General features: G+C 34.5%; 1 protein-coding gene across 1 annotated transcript; it reads right to left on the reverse strand.

The window, feature by feature from the left end:
* Positions 1–486: 486 nt before the first annotated feature.
* Positions 487–20,478, reverse strand: LOC106121278 (monocarboxylate transporter 14). Its single transcript, XM_013316864.1, has 5 exons — positions 19,955–20,478; positions 2,980–5,107; positions 2,430–2,651; positions 1,067–1,376; positions 487–790 (listed from the first exon to the last, which is right to left on the reverse strand). The coding sequence occupies exons 2-5, from the start codon at positions 4,693–4,695 to the stop codon at positions 600–602; spliced, it is 2,439 nt and encodes an 812-aa protein (XP_013172318.1). The 5' UTR covers positions 4,696–5,107; positions 19,955–20,478; the 3' UTR covers positions 487–599.
* Positions 20,479–20,971: the final 493 nt, after the last annotated feature.

Consider the following 20,971-nt stretch of genomic DNA (forward strand, 5'->3'; position numbering starts at 1 on the left):
AAACACAGCAACTTACAAAATTCGAAGTCTATTAAGGACAACGGATCACAAGGAAAATTTACTGGAGGTTACTTGCCATGTTACTGGAGATTTGCAATATACTGTTGAAGAATGAAATAAAAGCAATTCAAATGTAATTCATGAAAATTTAATGTCAAATAAACCTAGAACAAGAAAAATCTACCAAACCATAAAAACTCATACACATAGGTAGATTTTTCGATGATCTTAAACTACAATACTTCAAAATTTCTAACACAAGTTGAAATGGACTGATTAATTATAAATAAATTGGTATTTATGTGGCAAGAATTTGGTTATTTTTTTTTCGGAAAAAAAGGTACAGTATGTATTTTCAAAAATCTTAACTATTCTATTAGAAATATATTAAAACACGTACTGTATACGTGTAATAATTATGTATGAATAAATAAATTTGTAATTATAGTATACAAACTATCAAATAAGATTACATAAATATTTTAAGTATATTTTCACACTTTATTTCTAAATATCGAGTAAAACACAATTAAACTATCGTAAAAAATCGCAGTGTCAAAAAGCACATAGCAAAGAGTTTTTAATTCTATCTTATAATACTAATGGGCTATAATAATTTTAATTCCGGGGTCTGGTTCTCCGGCGGCATCCTTCGCGAGCGGTGCATTGCCACAGATACGGAAGTTTTTTGTATATGGTATCACTCCGACGAGCAGACCAGAGACAACCACCCATATACCGGCCACGTAGAACGCCGCATCCCAATATCCAGTTCTGTCTTTTAGAGCACCTAAGAACAAAAAAAATTAATTTAAAGTAATGTAGTCTTCAAATTAATTACTTTATGATAAACTAGCTGTCTCCCTCAACTCTGTCCACGCGGAATTAAAATACTATGCCAAACTCCACATTACCAAACATCGAAACATACGCATATATAATATTAGTGAAATAGGGTCGACATTTCAACTAAAGCCTAAACTATTCTATAAGCTATAAGGAATAAGATATTCCTAAGTATAATTCAAACTGAGAACTGTTAAGAACTATGAAAAAGTAAACTCACCAGCCATAGGTGGGCCAATGAGATGTCCCAATCCCTGACATAACAGCACCAGACCATAAGCCATCGTGAAACGCTCGAGAGCGATTAATTCAACGAGGATGCTGGGTGTATACGAATAAGAGCTGGAGAATGTCAAGCCAAATATCACTGCATTCAGCGCCAGGATGTAAAAACTATAAGTTTCATTAGCGTCAGTCACACGAATTAAAATTGGAAACAGCAGTATTGTGAATCCGCAAACAATGAGACATAATGCATAGGTCTTCGTCACATTCACCCAAGGCAAATCTCCCATCCAACCGAGACCGACCTGTAATCAAACAACACAGATAAGATTGTAAAATACAATCTCGGTTAAACAAATTATCACAAAGGTGTGTCTAGTTTTGATGATACCGCGGAAATCAAACGCCACGTGTAACTATGTTTGTAACCTTAACAAACGTAATCTTTTATAACCCTAAACAAATATATAAGTAAATATTACTTTAGTTAAAAATAAATATTTTTTGTAGTTACTAATTTATTTTACTCAAAACTTTATGTCCAAATCTATGTTTAGAACATACTGTTATAAATTGAAGCGTTTCATCACATTGACATCAATTGGGTTAATAGCAATAGTAAATTAATAATTCGGCTAAATAATAATAATAATATATTCGTCCTTGGAGTTGCATATACAATAGTAACTTGAGGCGTTTAAATATGTGAGCAACACAGATTATCATCATCAGCTCACTATACGTCCCCACCGAGGGGCTCGGAGCCTACCCTAATTTAATCTGTTGTGATGTGATTTATCTGTCTCTCTCTGTCTTTATAGATATATTATCTGTTATTAGGCATCACAGATAATATTTAGAAAATTATTGCCAGTCCACATATGTACCATAGACAATTTTTTATTGATCAAGCAACATTGTAAATCTGCATTGCGTTTTTTATTGTCAATCATACAAAAACTTTATGAGCATTGTATTACAACTGTCAACAAAAGATTAACATACGTGATAGCACACAATCTTATCACAGGCAACAGTAATTTTAAATATACATCTATATAAACAGCATCTGTATTATAAGAGATGATGTACATTTATGTAGGCACAAAATGTCTGACATCATTTATTTATTTTTAGGCTGGTGACAGTTTTTAAATATTTAACAATATGTTAAGACTAGTCGTTCCGACATAAATACTGTCTAAAGTTAATTAAATCTATTTTTTCAATATTTATATTTGTTTAATGTCTAAAATACGTAACTATGTTTTGGATGACTATGCGATCTGCTGCTTTTTTTTAATAAATACATATGTATTTATGTATATGTAATAGAAAATAATTTTGTTAATACTTACAATGCCAATAATAGTGGCAACACCAAATATACTGAGCATAAGGGAGCCTTGTGTTTCAGAAAATCCATTCATCGTCATAAAGTTAGCTATATAGAAGTACGGTACAATGAACCAAATGAAGAGCACCAGAGTTGATATATTCATCATCAAAAAATGAAACTCAGTGAACATATTAAAATCAAATGTCTTGTTGAGCATGGTAAGGAAACGTTGTGTTCTTGTCTGAAAATAAATAAAAAATAAAAACCTATTACTTCTGGGTTAAAAGTTTAGATAACATTATGTACGGATGATAACTGTAGCTTGTATAAATAAACATACATTGTTGTGTCCGGGTTCATTTTGTTTAGTGGCAGTAATCTTTCTCATTCACCTCTCTTTTCATTTTTATGTAAAGGTTGGCAATGCTGTAGTTTTCTAAATGTCGATATCTAATCACTTAAAATTAGGTGAACCTTCGTCGCTTTCTTTGTGCAAAAATGACACTTAAAAGGAATAAAATTTAAATACTTATTTTAATCAAAAGGGGATAGTATTGAAAATTACGTACCTTTTCTTCTTGATCTTCTACAGACCACATAGAGTTCCTGTATATATCTGGACAAGAAGACGCGCGCAACTTGTATTTGGCGATGTTCATCATGGCACCACGATGCATAATTGAGTTTCTGTGCACCCTAATGTCTCGCAGGTAGTGGTGGTCCGTGTGGAACTGCCTCGTAAACCAATCCTGGCGATCATTCCTTGGCGCAATTATGGCCGGCTTGTTCTCTGGTATCGGCTGTAGCAATTGATCACGAACCTGATCCAGTTTCGTCTCGAAAGCTTTCTTTTCCTTCTTCTTGTTAAGCTTCAGTTTCATTGACATCATCACTGGTTTCGCCTTCGACACTTCAGGCACCGGTTCGATGGCCAGCTTCTGCTCAGAGTTGCTTCGCAGAGCCAGCAGAGAAGGATAGTTCGTTAAAATTATGTTATACAGGCGTTTATTCGCTACCAATTGATCCAAAACTTCAGCTGGCACCTTTTCACTTTGACGTAAGAATGTAGGAAGATTTATGACAGAACTCACTTTGTTATGTTGCGAAAGATCCGCATTCATCTTTGTAGCAGCTTCCAAAGATTCCGATTGAGCGATAGATGCTACTAAGGTCGTTAGAATATACTCCGGTGTTTCCCCGCTTTTCATCAATGTTTTCAATTCCTCCACGCCCGGGTAGACGGATTCGCCGCCTCCCGATTTCGCTGACACGGACATAAAACTAGAAGCTCGTTTCGCTTTACTCAATTGTCTGGTTTTCTTCTGTTCCAAGATCAACCATTCAGGATCTCTCATAACAGCACCGCATACGCAGACGTTAAGTACCGTACCGGCGAGCAAAAGAAGCGCTCCCCTCCACCCGAATGCTTCCAATAAGTACGTAGTTAAGGGAGAGTAGATAAAGGTTCCGAACCCGACCCCGCAAGATCCCAAACCTACTGCTAAATTTCGACGTTTCTCGAACCAGTAGGCTATCGAAACAACGGCCGTGACGTACAGTAACCCCATGCCCAAGCCTGCGATGATACCGTACGTGACATATAGCGTCTCCACAGAATTACAGAACGCGGCGGCCACAAATCCAACGGTTGCGGTGACGCCACCCACAATTGTCATACTCCGACATCCGTACCTGTCCACTAGGGCACTCATTATGGGGCCCGCGATAAGTGGAACAGAAATGAACAAGCTTCCAATTAGCGAAGTTTTAGCTTCGCTCTTTTTGAAGAATCCCACGAACTCGTTGTGCATGAGACCGTAGGAAAAGGCGAGGCCGTCGGCCACGGTAGCGATGAGGAAGGAGGACGCCACCACGACCCATCCCCAGCCGCCGTCGGGGATCTCGGGTGGCTGCTCCACTGACGCCTTGCTCGAGCAAATGCTGTCAGCATCACCCAAACCCAAGAACTTGACGCCTTCATTAGTCGACTTCGTGTCGTCTTCATTATTCTCATCTTTGCTATAACTTACGGAAAGGTGATTCGATTTTTTCTCATCGTCTCCGTCCGTCTTCATAGAATTCACTGTATTCAAATCATTCTTAGACGCTTTTATCTCGTTCGCTCCGTGCCTTCCATCGTCAATGGAGGTCTTTAGCTTTGCGTCATCAGACCTAATGAGGAGAGGTGACGTAGTCTTCTCCTCTTCAGACGGTACTTTGTGTTCATGGTTGAACGCTTTATCTTTACCGGCGATTCCATTAGCGTAGGCTCTTTGCGATTCCATTAGTCGCTCGCGGAGCCCCTCTTAAGTACGAGCCTAAGTACGCAATGTACTACCGGTGTCTCTTTTCGCGCCCTCTGTGGGACGTCAGCGAAAACCGATATTGGATTTAAAAAATCCAAAAGGGAGTATCCGTCTACGTTGAGGATACGATTAGTTCTCTCGACCAATGTCTTAATCTAGGATCTCTGGCGGAGTAACGACAAGGCTTCTTCGAGATGCAAAGGGTACGAGCGCAAGGGTTGTGGGTTGTCGGGTTCATCAAGGACCGGCTAGTCCTCGATTGCTCACCTTTGAAAAACACACTTTCTAAGTTATGGCACGTTTGGGTTAAAAACGTCGTGTACGTTCTTGACATAAGGAATTAAAGTTTTGGTGTCGGCAACATTTCAACTGCTGCGAACTGGGTGAAAATCTGGAACAAATAAAACGATGGTTTTTAAATTTTGTAAATTATCTCAAAAAGATTATAATTATCGTACGGTGAAAATAAAGGTAGGCTTATACGCTGTCACATTTGGTAGAAAACTGATAAAATTTATCTTTGTATTACATATTTGGGTAAAGAAAAGAGCATTTCAAGCAAATGTGGAGTGCAATCTTCTATTTATTTTAATGAAGCTTGTGATTAAATTACGTATTACATTTCCGCATTCGTCATTATTCTTCAACTGCATTTTGTTTAAAATATCAACTTTTAGTACAATCACTTACCACTAGATGGCGTTAAAATTTACTTTACCAGTTTACCACATACGTAAAATTACCTAATTAAAAATAATGATGAATATTTACAAAACTCTTTTTTAATATTAAATTTTTATAAATCATGTAAACAAATAAATAAACTATTACAATTAATATTATCAATAATGAAGGACGCTTCAAAGACGAACGTGTTCGCCTAGATTCTGTGGCCTTGACTCTTAGGTCAATGACCCCGCAGCTTCGCTAACTTATGAATGTATACTGATTAGATACTGTTGTCTCTTTCACGCTTAGATTTAATTCAAGTTTTGCTTCGAACCGTCTGGAACTTTCCATTTCAAATGGAGTAAGCAGACGTTAACTTTCATTACGGACGATATTTTTAATAGAATTTTATTTTTTTTTAATATTTCTTTTACTGTAGTCAATAATTTTATAATGTTTTGTTATGTTTGTTATCATTATATTTCAGTTTAAACAACGAAGAAAATCCTAGTCTATTTATACGCTTAATGAGATAGATAGATGTTATACAAATATAATTAAAGTGAACAGAAAGTACGAAATATACATCACAATCTCTTTAGTTTCCTTGAAAAGGTCAGTCCACCGGAATGAACAACTTTTTAAACAAAATAAAAAAAAAACAACTTGCATTCACGAAAACAATATCAGAAGTTCACATTTATTTATGTTTACTTAAAGTCAATTTCTTAATAAGTGTTTAGTTTTTTCTACATGTGTTAATTACTTTGACTTTTAATAGAAAGGATCAGTCAAGCGCGCACGTTCTCCTCTTTCAAATAAATACGTATAAGCTTAAACTTGCTAGATTGTGAGCTAGTTTTGTGTGTTCATATTATAAAGAACATAAACAAGATTTATTCATTTAGTACAATAGCGACTCTGCCTAGTCCGTTTATCTATACTTAAAGACTAAAATACTATAAATTTAAGAGATGCAAATTAGTTACATTAAATTCATTTTGTTTAAATATTCAAACCTCGCGAGATATCCAGACGTTGATTTATAGTTGAAAAATATAAAAAAAGAATGATATAATAACATAACAATGTGCATTTCAAATAAGACTGTATGTACATAGACATAAAGTACAAATTGCATTAACAAGGATAGGACATTCTATATTTTACATTGATCGTTTAGTCATTCATTCGATTCCTTGTTGTGGTTTTTTTCCACGACTCACTTAGTATTTTTTCAAGGAACTGTACATTAAATTGTCATATAAGTCTATAAGTACCGTATTGTGAAAACAGTACATAACTTCAAATCAATATTTACTATCACACTCAGAGTCTTTCACGGATATTTACGTACAATTAGTGTAGATTTCTTACACTAAATCTGCACTAAGAGCTTTCCTTAGTGACAACTAAGCGAGCGGTAACATATGTAAGAAGCTATTTATGACACTTTTGACCATCTAACCGTGGATTTCTGAGACCAAAGTCTCTGTATAAACCATATCGTCATCTCTGTCATTGATGGCTATATTAATCTTTGACAAAACAGAAATAAAACTATCATTTAAACCGAGATTATAGTCTTAGAAACCCTATTCCAAACATACAGGTTAACTAAGCTTTATGTTTCATGAAAACATAGAAAAAAGAAACATAAATATTAAATCTAATTATTAAATAATATACTTGCTTGTAAGACTTCAGGTCTATTGTCCGTCTGAGTTAATACTGCAAAAAAAACGCTATTCCGTTACCAAAAACCTCAATCAGGGGTATTGATTTTCTCATGAGCACTTCAATAGATATCGTATCAGATAAATTATGGACAAACGGGGTGCGTCACTGCACGTAGCACGCTGCTTTCTAACGTCTGCAATTCCTAATAAGTCAACATTTACGACTACTAGATGAGAAGACAAATAGAGGAGGATGTGACAATTTTTGTTTGATTAATAAACTTAAATGACACTATAAATATATGATGTTAACTGTCGCCACGACTGCATCTGCGCGGAATTAAAAAAATAATTAGTAGCCTATGTGTTCTTCCAGAATATGGTCCACTTCTATGTCAAATTTCAGCGATATTTTAGTCGATTCGTTGCTCGTTTGCCCCCATCTCCTATAAAAAAAAAACTATGCAGCCGGTGCAGAGATACTTTCTAACATCCATCCATACATACATCCAAAATTTATTAGATGATTAATTCTAGACATCTGCGAGATAGTATCTCTAACTACGAAATGAATATCGTAAAACAGTTTATAAGACGTATTTTGTCAACTATCACTTCGAGGTTCAGGCTAAGTGCCATCTGCGCTCGGCCACCTCAAGCCCGGTGAAGCTGTAAATGCCTCAAGGCAAACAGTGACTACTCAGTCACAAAAAAAAACTATCATTTCACAGTCGGTCTAGGCGTCGTGTCGCAAGGTCGTGAAAACACATATTACTATCAACAATTGGCGCCATTTTTTTTTCGCTTATATTACACGTCGAAAACAATCTCTACCTTGAAGGATATGTGTTCCAACAGAATTTAATTAGTAACATCAAAGTAATAAGGTCTTGCGCAGTTCATATCCCTCACCACAGTTCATCGCAGTGCCAAAGCCAGAATTCGACCGCAAATAGGTCCATTTTTAACCCACGTCAGCCAGACGCCAGTTTACGTAATCTAGACCAAATTTCATCAACAAATCGCACCGCCATTGGCTATAATCCAGAATTTAATTTAGCGAAAATGACACGTTCTTGCAAAAGACAACGCATTTGTTTAAATATATCTCACGGAGGCCGGATGTCGTTGAAAAGAAAGCATTCATTATGTAACTGGACCGCTATTATCCACAAACATGAAAGGAGTGGGACAGGAATGGCGAACGTTTACAAATCAACGCTATTTTTCTAAAGAAATGTTTCTAAAGATCATAGATTTGCCATCATTTTAGAATTTTGACTTTGTAACTAACAGTATCCCATTTAGGGTCATTGCGCCAACGCAGTAAGTAACTATTGTAAACATTTTGTTGCAAAGGGATCATATTCGCTCCTCAAATTTAATCAAAATAAGTTGTGATCAATCGCATGACCAAAATATTGTAACGCTTGCCATTGGTTTATTATCCCTGGAGCTTGAGACTTATACATATTTGACTCGAATCTGCCAAGTTTACTATTGCATTACAAATATTTTCCCCTTGTAAAAATGTATATAACAGTGGGAACCCGAAAGACGAAGAAAATGTAATTCAAGCTACGTCTAATTATCGGAATTCTCGCCAAACGGTCACATGACAATAGCAAATCCGAAATGCATTTATGTTTTGTATTCACTTTGGCGTAACATAACTAAATTGTTTGCATACTCTGTGCGCCTGACAATGGACAATCAGCGACAAAGCGCTCTATAAAATGGCGGATCGTTGCGCGCGCATAACATTAATTTGACCAAGCCAATCATTATGATAAATGTGTCGTTCATATATGAATATCGTTACGCTTGTTAATATTTACACAGATGCATTGTGTTTAAACTTAAATTTTAAACAGAAACATCCAAATTAGTCTTACTAATATTATAAATGCGAATATTTAGGATGGATATTTAGAAGTTATATCCAGAACGGCTGCATGAATCTCACTGAAAGGTATAGATGGAAAACATAGTCTAGAAGAACACAAAGGTTACTAAGTTTTTTTTTTAATTTCATGCGTATAGAATCGCATGCGAAAGCTAGTAATTTAAATAACATCAAACCAATATACACTAGCACTATTTTAAAGTCTACTTAAATAACTAATGGAAGAGTCACTTAAGGTCAACCCTTTTTTGAAAGAAAAGAAGAAAAAGTAAAAAAAAACAACAGACAACCATCGCCGCTTAATTGCTTCTACACAATGTTAATTACAGTATATAACTTAATTGTTACTAAGCAATAAAGTACCGTATCTGCATTATTTGTTACTAAGTGAAAGAATTGCATAAATAAAGGTACTTATATTTAATATTTATATAATTTCCTGTTATCTTTCATCACCTACAATTTTAGTACATTGAAATTTGCAAACGTAACACTAAAGAAAATAATATTTTCCGTGTCAATTTCAACGGAAACGATAGCGTAATAATATGATTAATTTCATCAATACCTTGTACTAATTCGATTAAACAATACATTATACATGCTGATTCAAGGCAATAGTAATTATTGTTAATATTATAAATCCAATTTATGGATGGACGGATGTTTGTTACTATCACAACGATTGAACAGATCTGTATGATATTTATAAGAGAGATAGATTCCTGTTTATAATAACGCATAGGCCAGCAATCTATGAATTGACAACGTAAACAGGATGCGACACAACTGGGTCAACCGCAATCCAATACTGGCCAGTAACGAACAGTTACTTCCAGAGTCCAATACATTACGCGCAATCGACTGCAGTAAATTATCATAAACGAAATTACCGTTCATAAACGTAAACGGTACATATCATTGACCATTATAAATGGACAGGTGATTGTTTGGAAATGACAACTTTTGCTTAGTTCCAATTCGAATGCGTCGGTTGATGTTACGTGACATAAAAATCTATCTGTATTATTAGTTCGTGTACACACCACCGCTCCGAATCATTACAATCAGCGCCAAAATGGCGAATATCAAATAGGCACAAAATACTAGGTCTTATAGCCAGACCATTTATAGAGTTGAGTTGGACGTTTCTAGCTTCTAGGTTTCAAAAAGAGGTCATATATGTGCATTAGAATGAAAAATTATTGATGCAAATGTTTGAACTTTATAGTTGTTACATAGCTTCTAAGGTTCATTGCAACTTCATTGGTGTTATAACAAGGGTGTGGTGTTCCATTTCGATAGCAATGTTTGTATGAAAACAAAGTATTTTAATGTTTCTTCAATTTCAAAGGTGAAATAACTTTGTTTCACCTGTTTATTAGTATCGAATACACGTATCATCATCTGATTATGATCGATGGTTGTCACCTCGATTTATCGTTATCAATGATAAGAGATATTGATTTATATCTCGAATAATAGAAAGTGAAATAAAAAAAAAATATCGTTTTTTTCGAAGACTTTTTTCGATCGAGCTATTGCAGACGTATATAGGATCATTTTCTTATTTGAATTAAAACTTGGCTTACTCCGCCGCAAAAAAAAACCAACAATTGTAATATTTAGTAGACTATAAACTCAGTGGTCAAGAAAAAACGTAAATCCCTGATCGCAAATAACATTATGACAGTGAAATGTCTGGCGACATGCATCTGGTCTCGGAAGAATCCCAAGGCGACGAACGAAAATAGAGGTAAACGAGACAGTTTTGTGTCTGACGTCATTTGGCAGACGATTCCCAATCCCGCAGCTCTCGAGAGACCAAAAATTTCGTTAAATAAACAGTCAACAACAAACAGTTTGCTGATGTCATTGTGACGTAAAAGGTTTAAACTGAGAAGACAAAATTAAGACTGTTTAGAATAGTCTAACCTTCAATTTTGTGGCGGCCTTAAACAAGTTGGCAAACCTAATTCATAATAGAAATACAAAAAAGTACCTGAAACTAACATTGTGAAAGCAAAATTCTAGCAAGGCCGGATCTAGATGACATTTTGTTGAGTACAGTCTGAAATAACACTTAGGCACAGTTTTTTATTATACGTGGAATAGATAGCTCTTTAGTTATCTATGAAGGACGATAATCTTGACAGCTACTGGACATGGAACATAGTGACGTCGATGCATCGAGAAAGGGCACCACATTTGAATAGTACTTATTAATTCCAATTGAACGTCACATCTACAATGGAAACGTGCCACCGTTAATTGTCCAGTTGAACCCAATCATTAATAGATATTTCAAAAATTGATTTACAATAGTTACGATATATTATCGTATTTACATCCGATTCCGTACATTTTTGCATAATGACGTCCATTCCTAAATTCTCTACCATTACTAAATAGTCATTGGCTTAATTTCCTTTTAAATAATGACAGTGTGTAAATCCAAATAGCCAAAAGCTGTACAGCTGTAGTTAAGTAAAAGACTGCCGCGTAGGGAAATAAAATTCTTGAAGCCATTGCGTTAAAATGATTATTTATCGAGTACCACAATAAAGAGACGTTAATCTTGACACAATAGTGTATTTAATTTCGATAAAAAATAAATTAGAAAAGTAATGTCTATAAATAAAACCTAAGGATACTATGTCGGACATAACATCAGATTAAAATGTCTTATCAGTTTATTGGATGCCATTCGTTCGTTATTACACGACAAATAACAATGACGCGTTCGTGTTTTTATGGCCTCTTATATAAATTAAATACCTGATGTTATATACCATTTGTAACAGAGTTTCCATTACCAGAAACATGTGTAAAATATATTGTTAGCTTACTGTTATCAAGAAGAACGAGGAATGCAACATGTTTTTGCACAAAAGTGTTTCAGATGGGGAAACCCATGGGGATATTTTAAAAGGCAAAGGCTTAGAGCCGATTCATCTAACGAATAAAGTTACATCTTATATGGAGATGTAAGATGTAACTCTTTTCGTCTATGGTCTCATTGAACGGATCGTGTTACGCGTTTTAATTAAAGTAAAATAAATATGTATTTAGAATGCAAGCACTCAGCGTTCAATATCGCAGATGACGTAATCATTAAGATTCGTCATGGAATTGTTTCGTATGCAGATGCTACTGTATTCAATTCAAACACACTCTCTATGCTTGCACTTACGTGTCGATTACTCTTTAATAGATACTAACTGTTGTCCGCGACTTCATCAGCGCGAAGTAAAAAATAAAAAGGCTACTCGCGCAAACATAAGCTACCTTCCAGTAAAAGTCCTGTTAAAATCGGTAGAGCCGTTTCGGAACGAAGGCGAATTTGCGGACAGACAGAAGAGGGACAATTAAAAAAATTGCGGGGTGCGGGGGGAGGGCAATGCTCAGCGCGGCGATGACCTTGAGCAGCCAAGATATTTGAAAAGACTTATACACGATACGATGCTTTGATGTCCAATAAAATGTAAAATATTTTTTATCTACGAAAAATAGTAAAATTGCCATGAATATTTACAGTCCATGAAGTTTATCTCAGTGGCAGTGGAATACCACGGTAATAAACTTATTTTGTAGAACCGTGTATGCTATTATGCAGTGTAATACTCCTCGATAAAATTAACTTATGCACAGAATAACTAAACAGCATTGTTATATTACATTTTATTGGCAACACACTGTTTGTAAAAGCGTAAAAGTCACGTTTCATGAATTCATAAATATAAATGCATTGTTGCAAAAATCTAACATCAAAGTATAATTACTATAGTTTTGTGTATATTTTACGTTCTTAGTAAGAAACAAAACTGAACTTTGGCATGCAATTTCTTATGAATATAATTACTTGTATAAAAATCGACCTTTAGTTAAAAGCATAAAGTCTTCATTTGAAACGGGTTACAGTGTACGGATGGATGTTAAAATGTATCTCCACAACGGCAGAACGGATCTTGATTAAATTTGGCACAGGTGTAGAACATAACCTTTAAGAAAACATAAGCTACTTATTAAGTTTAGTTGTAATCCCGCGCGGAGAGAGTCGCGTGTGACAACTAGTTACTGTATAAATAACAACAGTGTTTTGCAATGCAACAAAATGCTACCACAGATTGCATACTGCAGTAATTATGTGCACAGACAGACACTGCAATTATGTAAGATATGGAATACATAGAGCTATCACGACTACCTGTAGCCCGACGGTCATTTACCTGAGGTCATCTCAGCTTGTTAAAGAATGTCCTGCCGTCGATGCAATTTTAGACTTTAGGCTATAATGTTAAAGTTTATTTTACAATGAATTTGATATTTATCGGAAGTTTGCAAAATATTCTCGAATACACATAATGAAAACTTTGTATCTGCAAGTACTTTCAGATTCACTACAATATTTCGCAGAATCGACCCTGTCACAAGACAATTTTAAAATGACTAGGAACATTTTTGTTTACAATTATTCTATCAATGAAGAGCAATGCACCAAAACGAAATGGTAAAGGGACAAATACAAAAATGGTATAGTCAGTTTTGAGCATAAAAACATAGATTCGACTCAGTATTTCATAAATGGCAAAATAATAAAACTGTATTAAAATAGCCTACTGAATCATCATATGGGAAACACACAACAATATTTTATTCGTCTTTTCTTGTCTAGAAATCACAAGATATGAAAAAAATTATTTGAGGTTAAATATGACACTGAGTACAATAAAATGTGCCCTTCGGAAAAAAGTCCCTATACTAAAGTCAAGTATAGTAGTTTTCAAATATCTTCGAGGCTCTTATGTTCGCGCGAGTCGTTGCACAGAACACAATTTAAGGTGTAGCGGGATGCGGGAGGAAGGCCCCGCGCAACGCGTCGTTGACCTTGGATAAAGTATATATTTAAAATATAATAAAGATTATATTATATTAATATTGGTGGATCAGTATTATTGTGCTCTTTATTATTTTGACTTATGTAAAGGCCACAAATTACATACAAATGCGTATTTCCTTAGAGCCAGGATTACAATGATTTACAAGTGCGATATAACAAAACGCATGCACAGTGCGAGTAGATAAGCCGTATCTTAATTACCGATGACGTCATAGTTTGAAAGAATTCAATGCATTTCTCGTTAAATTGCGATAGAGTTACTTTTAGAAAAGACACGCAATTTAAAGATTATTAAAAACTTAAAATATATTTGACTTATTAGAGTTTGTTCTTCAATAATTTCGATTAGCGCGAAAGTACGTTTCTGTCACTAAGTATACACTAAGAGATACTTTTAAAGATAAGTTAACGGTGATATCATCTGTTAAAATGGTCACTTAGTTCCTTAGTGTAGTTTTCTTATACTAAATGTTAACTAAAGGTCTCCTAGCTCGGTAATTAGTCAAACATTGTGGGAATTAGTACCAAGACTGCTATGAAATAATATTGTATAGATTCAGTTAAACATCTATGATTATATTAATAGAAATATGTATTACAAACATATACTTTAAGATCGGCGACCTACTTAGCGACATGCAGGAAGTACTACCAACGTTTTACGTAACATAATCTTTTTTTTTCATATTTCCTATGCGTTATGCGCATGGAAGTAGGAAAAAAATTATAATTTTACCTTCAGCATACACATTCCAGTATTAAAATGTGAATAAAAACACGTGCAATTTATCTAACTCAATTAAAAATGTCACGGATAAGGTGAATTAGTGTTTATTTTATTTCAATAGTTCATGCGTCAGTCAAAAATAAACTTGAAACATTAAATTAAGGTTATCTATGCGTTTCAAATATTTTTATCAATCCCATAAATTACCTAGTTCAATAAAAGTTTCGTTATTTGTCTATGGTTTGTAATTGTGACATTAGAAAATCATAGGCGCGCGCCAAAAACCCTAAGTGTCAAAATAATTATTTTGACATCTGTTTCCCTCCCAGATTGTTGAAAACACTTTCAAGAGCAAAATAATTTTAAAACGAACTTTTATGGAAATGAAACGTAGAACCAATGTTGGCGTTTCACAAAATGCTACGTTATTTTTATCATCGCCTTTGACGTAAGTCCTGACGGTTTGGAAGTACGCTTTATATTTAGTAGGCAGCTGGAGCGAAAATTAATATTTATAGTATGGAAATTTGCTTCCAATACGATGTCTGGAGTACAGTCAACAACACAATTAAATGAGAAAAATTTAATGAGTAAAGCATGCTGTTAGATTTTATAATGCAGTCACAATTATTGCAACAGTACCTTTAATTATTTAAATAATATATATATAGCACTATGTTTAGTCTATTCCGGAGAATTCACTTTGATGCTGACTGTACCTTCAAATGTTTTGCTAATAAATTACAAACTCGAAGTCGGTTATTTTCATATGCTTTTGCATCTGGAGCTCAGTTTTGTTTCAACATTAGTATCAAATTGGATCGGTAGCTATATAGTTATAGTAGGTTTCCACTGCCGAAACATTGTACAAAAAACATATCGTCATCCCTCTCATTTTTTTGAAAAGTGAGTTAAAAACTTTTTAATGGCGGTCTTCATACATGGATAAAACATTACTTAAAAAAACTACATTTTTGTTTCACGTCATCAAACAATGATTTTATATTTGAACCGAAGTCACAGTTTTACGATATAAAGCTTAAGCCTTTTTACGCGTGCGTGTAATACGACGCTTACGTCATGCCAGTGATTCTATATCTATTTGTAGCTGTCGCCCGCGAAACCTTCCGCGCGGAATTAAAAAAAAACGCAATAAGTGCTTAACTTAATTAGCCTATGTGTTCTTCCAGACTATGTTCTACATGTGTGCTAAATTTCATCAAAATCCCTTGACTCCTTCGCGAGATACTTTCAAAAAAACATCCATCCATCTAAACATTCACATATATTATATAATATAGCTAGCTGTCGCCCGCGACTCCGTCCGCGCGGGATTAAAATAGATGTTGGCCGATTCTCAGACCTACTCAATATGCTCACAAAATTTCATGAGAATCATTCAAGCCGTTTCGGAGCAGTATGGGTACGAAAATTGTGACACGACAATTTTATATATAAGATTAAGAAGAATATGTTGACGACTCAACACTTGACAAGACTAGACTTGACAAGACGATTCAACGAATTACTTCAGTTCAAATACTACAGAGATTGTAAGATTTTACCAACGGGCTACCTAGTAAACTTTTATTTTAAAGCATTCACCAACTGTATAGTACCATGCAAATTTTACGGCGGCTCGCAAATTCATACGATATGCTGCGTACAATATAATTTTAACTATAAGCAGGATATAAAGGGATGCTGAGTGAGAGAGGACAGTAACTCCGAGCTAACATAAAATTTGAATCTTATGATATCCATAATGATTTTGTTAATCAAATTTCAAACTTATTACTGCCGTTTAGTTGGGAGTTTTGAATATTTTAGAATGAGACTATTTACCTTTTATCTTTTAAGGCTTTGTAAATAAAAGGTAACAATGAACCGTATTCCTTACACAAAAAAAGAATTCCAAAAAGGACGGTCCGGTACAGGGCTGCAAAAAATCTTATTCTATCAAGATGAGAATAACGCACAAAAAATCTCGAAGGCAAGTGGACTGGACGGCATTTATATTATTGAATGAAGAAATATTAATCGCATCGGCTTGACCGATTTTTAGGAAATTTTATATGCATATTCACTAGGTCTCAGAAACGGCTACTATCTATTTATTAATCCCACGCAGACGAAGTCTCGGGTGATAGCTAGTCTTATCTAAGATCTTTATCCAAAAACGTGATAAACACAGTCGATATTTACTATGCACTAAATTGTATTATCGTACAAATGACAGTATCATTTGAATTAATAAAAGAGCAATGGCTTTTTAATTCCTTGATAAGATTGGTTTTGCATTTCTCACTTAATAACCTTCGTGGATTATGATAAGTCGATATTATTGAAAGTCACAACCTCAACAGCCTATATGTACTAATCCATGGTCATCACAATTTCGCCTCGTTGTTTTACTAACAAACTGCAACTTAACGGAAAACACAAGTATGAAAATTCCATGAAGTACATTGACAAAAGGGTCAAAAACATTGTTTAATCCGGTGGCTTTTCGATCTAGACCAGAACCTTTAAAAATTTTTATACTTCCTTGCATTATCTTGCATGGCTAGGAATGTTAAGAAAGAAATCACGTGTTTTTATACTAAACAGTATAATCCGAATTATAATACATTAATATTAGTCACAAAAACACGATATCTTATCGTAATAATTTCTTTTTTATCACCTTGTATTAATATTAATAGATCACCAAAGACAACGTCTGATATGCTTACTACAAAAGATGTAATGAGAATGTCTGCACACAATTTGGTTTTGCGCCTTTTCTAGATATCAAAAAGTAGCTGTCGCCCACGACTCTGTTCACGCAATAATTAAAAAAAACTTTTTGTCGCAGCATAATGTACGCCTAAAGCCTTCCTCTATAAATGCACTATACAATAAAAAAAAACAATTTTCAAAATCGGACCATTAGTTCCTGAGATTAGCGCGTTTAAACAAACTCTTCCCCTTTATACTAATATAAGTATAGATTAATTTGTCATTTTCTTTTGTTCCTCAAATGTCAGATTCTGCGGCTTACCGTGGGTTTCTGGGACTGCACGAACGGATTAAATGTATTTGCTTTGTCTTTCGATGCGTACGGCGCGCTGATGCAGCGGTGTGTTAAATCATAAATAGCAAACTAAAATCCGTTGCTGGCCGTGCGAACGGTGCGTACGATGCGGGCTAATCGACGCGTACCATAAATCCCCGTTTAAAACATACTGTTATCGCTGTTTTGTCAAAGATGACAGTGATGATTTGTATTACACAAAGATTTTGGCCTCAGAAACCAACGGTGATTGAACCAATATTTACCGAACATTTTATAGTGCCTTAAATTGTCCGCAAAAAGTTCCGTTGCTGCAGAAATATGCGGTTGTTCAACATAATGTACTTAGATGGCCTCACTTGAAGGAAGGTAACTATTGATAGGCTACAACCAAGTGTTCCGATCTGGTTTAAACTTGTTTTGATTTACAATTTGCGACACTGACATTATTATTGTAAGAAAAATATATAATTCTTTGTGATAATAAAAATATGTAATTCTATTGATTTAAATGTAAATTGATGAATATCATAGAGTATAGGAAATATAATTATTCTGTACTTCCTGGGTCTATTAAAAGTTGTCTATGGGAACGATTACTTCCTTACTTTAGCGAAACGAAGTAACCGTTTGCTTGTCTAAACTACCACCTTCCACTATAAAAACAATAAAGGTTTATGTTTTAAAGAAATTTTATAAAACATTAGGCGTCAAAAGTGAGTTCGAATATGAGTGTTACTTAACTGCATGTCTTTTCACACATATCTTATGTTATCGTCAACGCATAGTATATATATATCACATCAGCAATACCAGAGGAACCGCTGATGCGTTGCCGGCCTTTGAGATAGTGATAAGCTCGCTTCTTGAAGGACCCTAAGGACAGGACAAAGATTTCATACGGTACGTTATCTTTAATCGTGTTTCACTTATGTCACAGAGAAATTGATACGTACATGTTTTATTTAATAATTAATTTATATTATCAATTGCATCAGTGGTAATTTTACATAAAAATTTTCAATTAAGTATTTCTAATAATAGAAGAGTATATTTCTCTGATCTATACGTATTTGATCGTAACACTGTACGTTTCAAACCGCATTACCTAACCACTGGACTTATAGTGTTTAAGAAAAACGTAACGTCTGTGTAAAGAACATAAAAATTAAAAATACAACGTATGCGCCGGAATCAAACTTGGCATTTATCGCGAAGTAAAAGAGAGAGTAGACATGCGTGACCTCTCACTCTATTAGTCGGATGTAACCAGTAAAAACCGGATAGATGGATACCCTACAGTTATATGACGGTTTTAGTCCAGGTAAGAACTCTTTGTTCAAGATTCATTTTCTTTGGAATGTAAACATTAATAAAAGACTTCCAAAGATTGTAAATTATGTTTATTGGGTACTATAATTTTTGTAAACACCATATTCAGCGTTAATTATTTGTAAATAAATTTACCATTATATTGAAATATGTTCTCATTAGCAATGCTCTACAAATTATCTACGTTCTTAGAATTTATTTTTATTTGATAATTTGCAGGCGAGGTGTTTGATACAAAATGTTGTTTCGAATTCTTTAATTTGTACTACAAAATTTACAAAATTTTTAAAACTTAGAACTAAGTTACTTGGGACTAGTTTATAACACAATGTTGTGGCTGCGTTTCTGATAAGTAAATTAGGTGAAGAAAGTAAGTAATTAGTTATGTATAAACAAAATAAAGACAGTCAGACTCTTAAACCAAACAATTAAGCCACATTTTGGATAGTTAGAAATGTGAAAATGCATTTTACAATGCACTTTTTTCGCTCTATCCTATTAAAATTATCTTTGAGAGATTTTTAATTTGTAAAATGAAAGTGGCAAGTGTACTTTTACCGTAAATCTGGACGTAACAGCATTAAAAAAAATGATGTAAACAATATTTTTCGTGTCAAATGATCAGTACAGTAACCAAAAATTAATTCTTGTTTATTCCAGTTAACAAAACCATTGCTTCGTATAAAACTCGTTCAATGTATGAACACAATACATAAAGTTAAGTAGCATCAGGAATTTATAAACGTTTAGAGAATACTTCAGTAAATCTAAAACAAGAATTGAGCGTAGGAATGTTATAGACTGCAACCAACGAACGTTAGACCGAGGCCCTGAAACATTAGGTATTGAGTTTTTATCGCAACTCTTGTCAGAGTTATACGCATAAACATTGAGCTGCATTTACAACAGAACGTTTACACGATCATGAATACAAACTAAACTAATGTTTACATAACCTAGTAAAACTTACCTCGATGGCGCGAATTCGCCGGCTGTTGGGACAGGATCGCGCGCGGTTCGCTGGACACAGAGTCACTAAAAACACGTGCACACTGTTCGACACACGACTCACATCTGGCCGCGTCAAGTTCGCGTCGCAAACGCAGTGTCCGCACGGGCTACTACGAGGCGAGACGACGTTCGTCGCGCCTCTCCCGGCTCCACGGCATTTTCGTAGCAAAATAAATTATTAATAACACAAAATAAATATTTTTTCTAATATTGTACACGACCGTACCCCGATCTTCTTCCAGAACGAATGCTGTTATCAACTCTCGATAATATTGTTTACTTCAAAGCTACATATTTTATTGTCTTAATATTTTAATAGTAGTAAATCCGTCTGCGAGATACGGAGAATGTAGTGGAATTTTACGTCAGAAACCTCAGGAGTGCTCAGTGTAACGATGCCAGTTTCGCACTGATGTAGATTTTCGCACATCGCACAATAAAACGGATTTTTTTCACAATTTTATCTGTCCATTGTAACAACAAAGATAAGCGCCAAATGACATTTCGGACATTGTTGATATATTTATACAGATGATAATTTTTTTTAACAATGATCCAGTTTGTTACCTATAATATATAGAAAAAGGTTGAGGTTGTATAATATGACAACAAAGTATACAATATTTTTACGACACTGTTTTATTTTTTAAACTTGTAAAAAAATCGACAAAATATTTCGAAGATTGAATATTACAGAATGGTCCTTCAAGCAGGATGTAACTAGCAAAAACATATAAATTAAACTGTATAGTTTAAATTTTGTGTTGAAATATGATCAAAGTTGTAATTTATTGTGTCAAACAAAAGAATCACGTTCCCTATAACAATAGCAGGACTAATGTAAACACGTGGAAGCAAAAACCAAACGCACCATACTGTTAACAATTAAAATTAACACGGAGCTTTAATCAATGCCTGGAATGGAATGTGTCTTTGTAAATTAGTCTTCATTATGTAACACGAGAATAGAAGTTAT

This window comes from Papilio xuthus, unplaced genomic scaffold (assembly GCF_000836235.2).
Source record: "Papilio xuthus unplaced genomic scaffold, Pxut_1.1 DF826945.1, whole genome shotgun sequence".
NCBI lineage: Eukaryota > Metazoa > Arthropoda > Insecta > Lepidoptera > Papilionidae > Papilio > Papilio xuthus.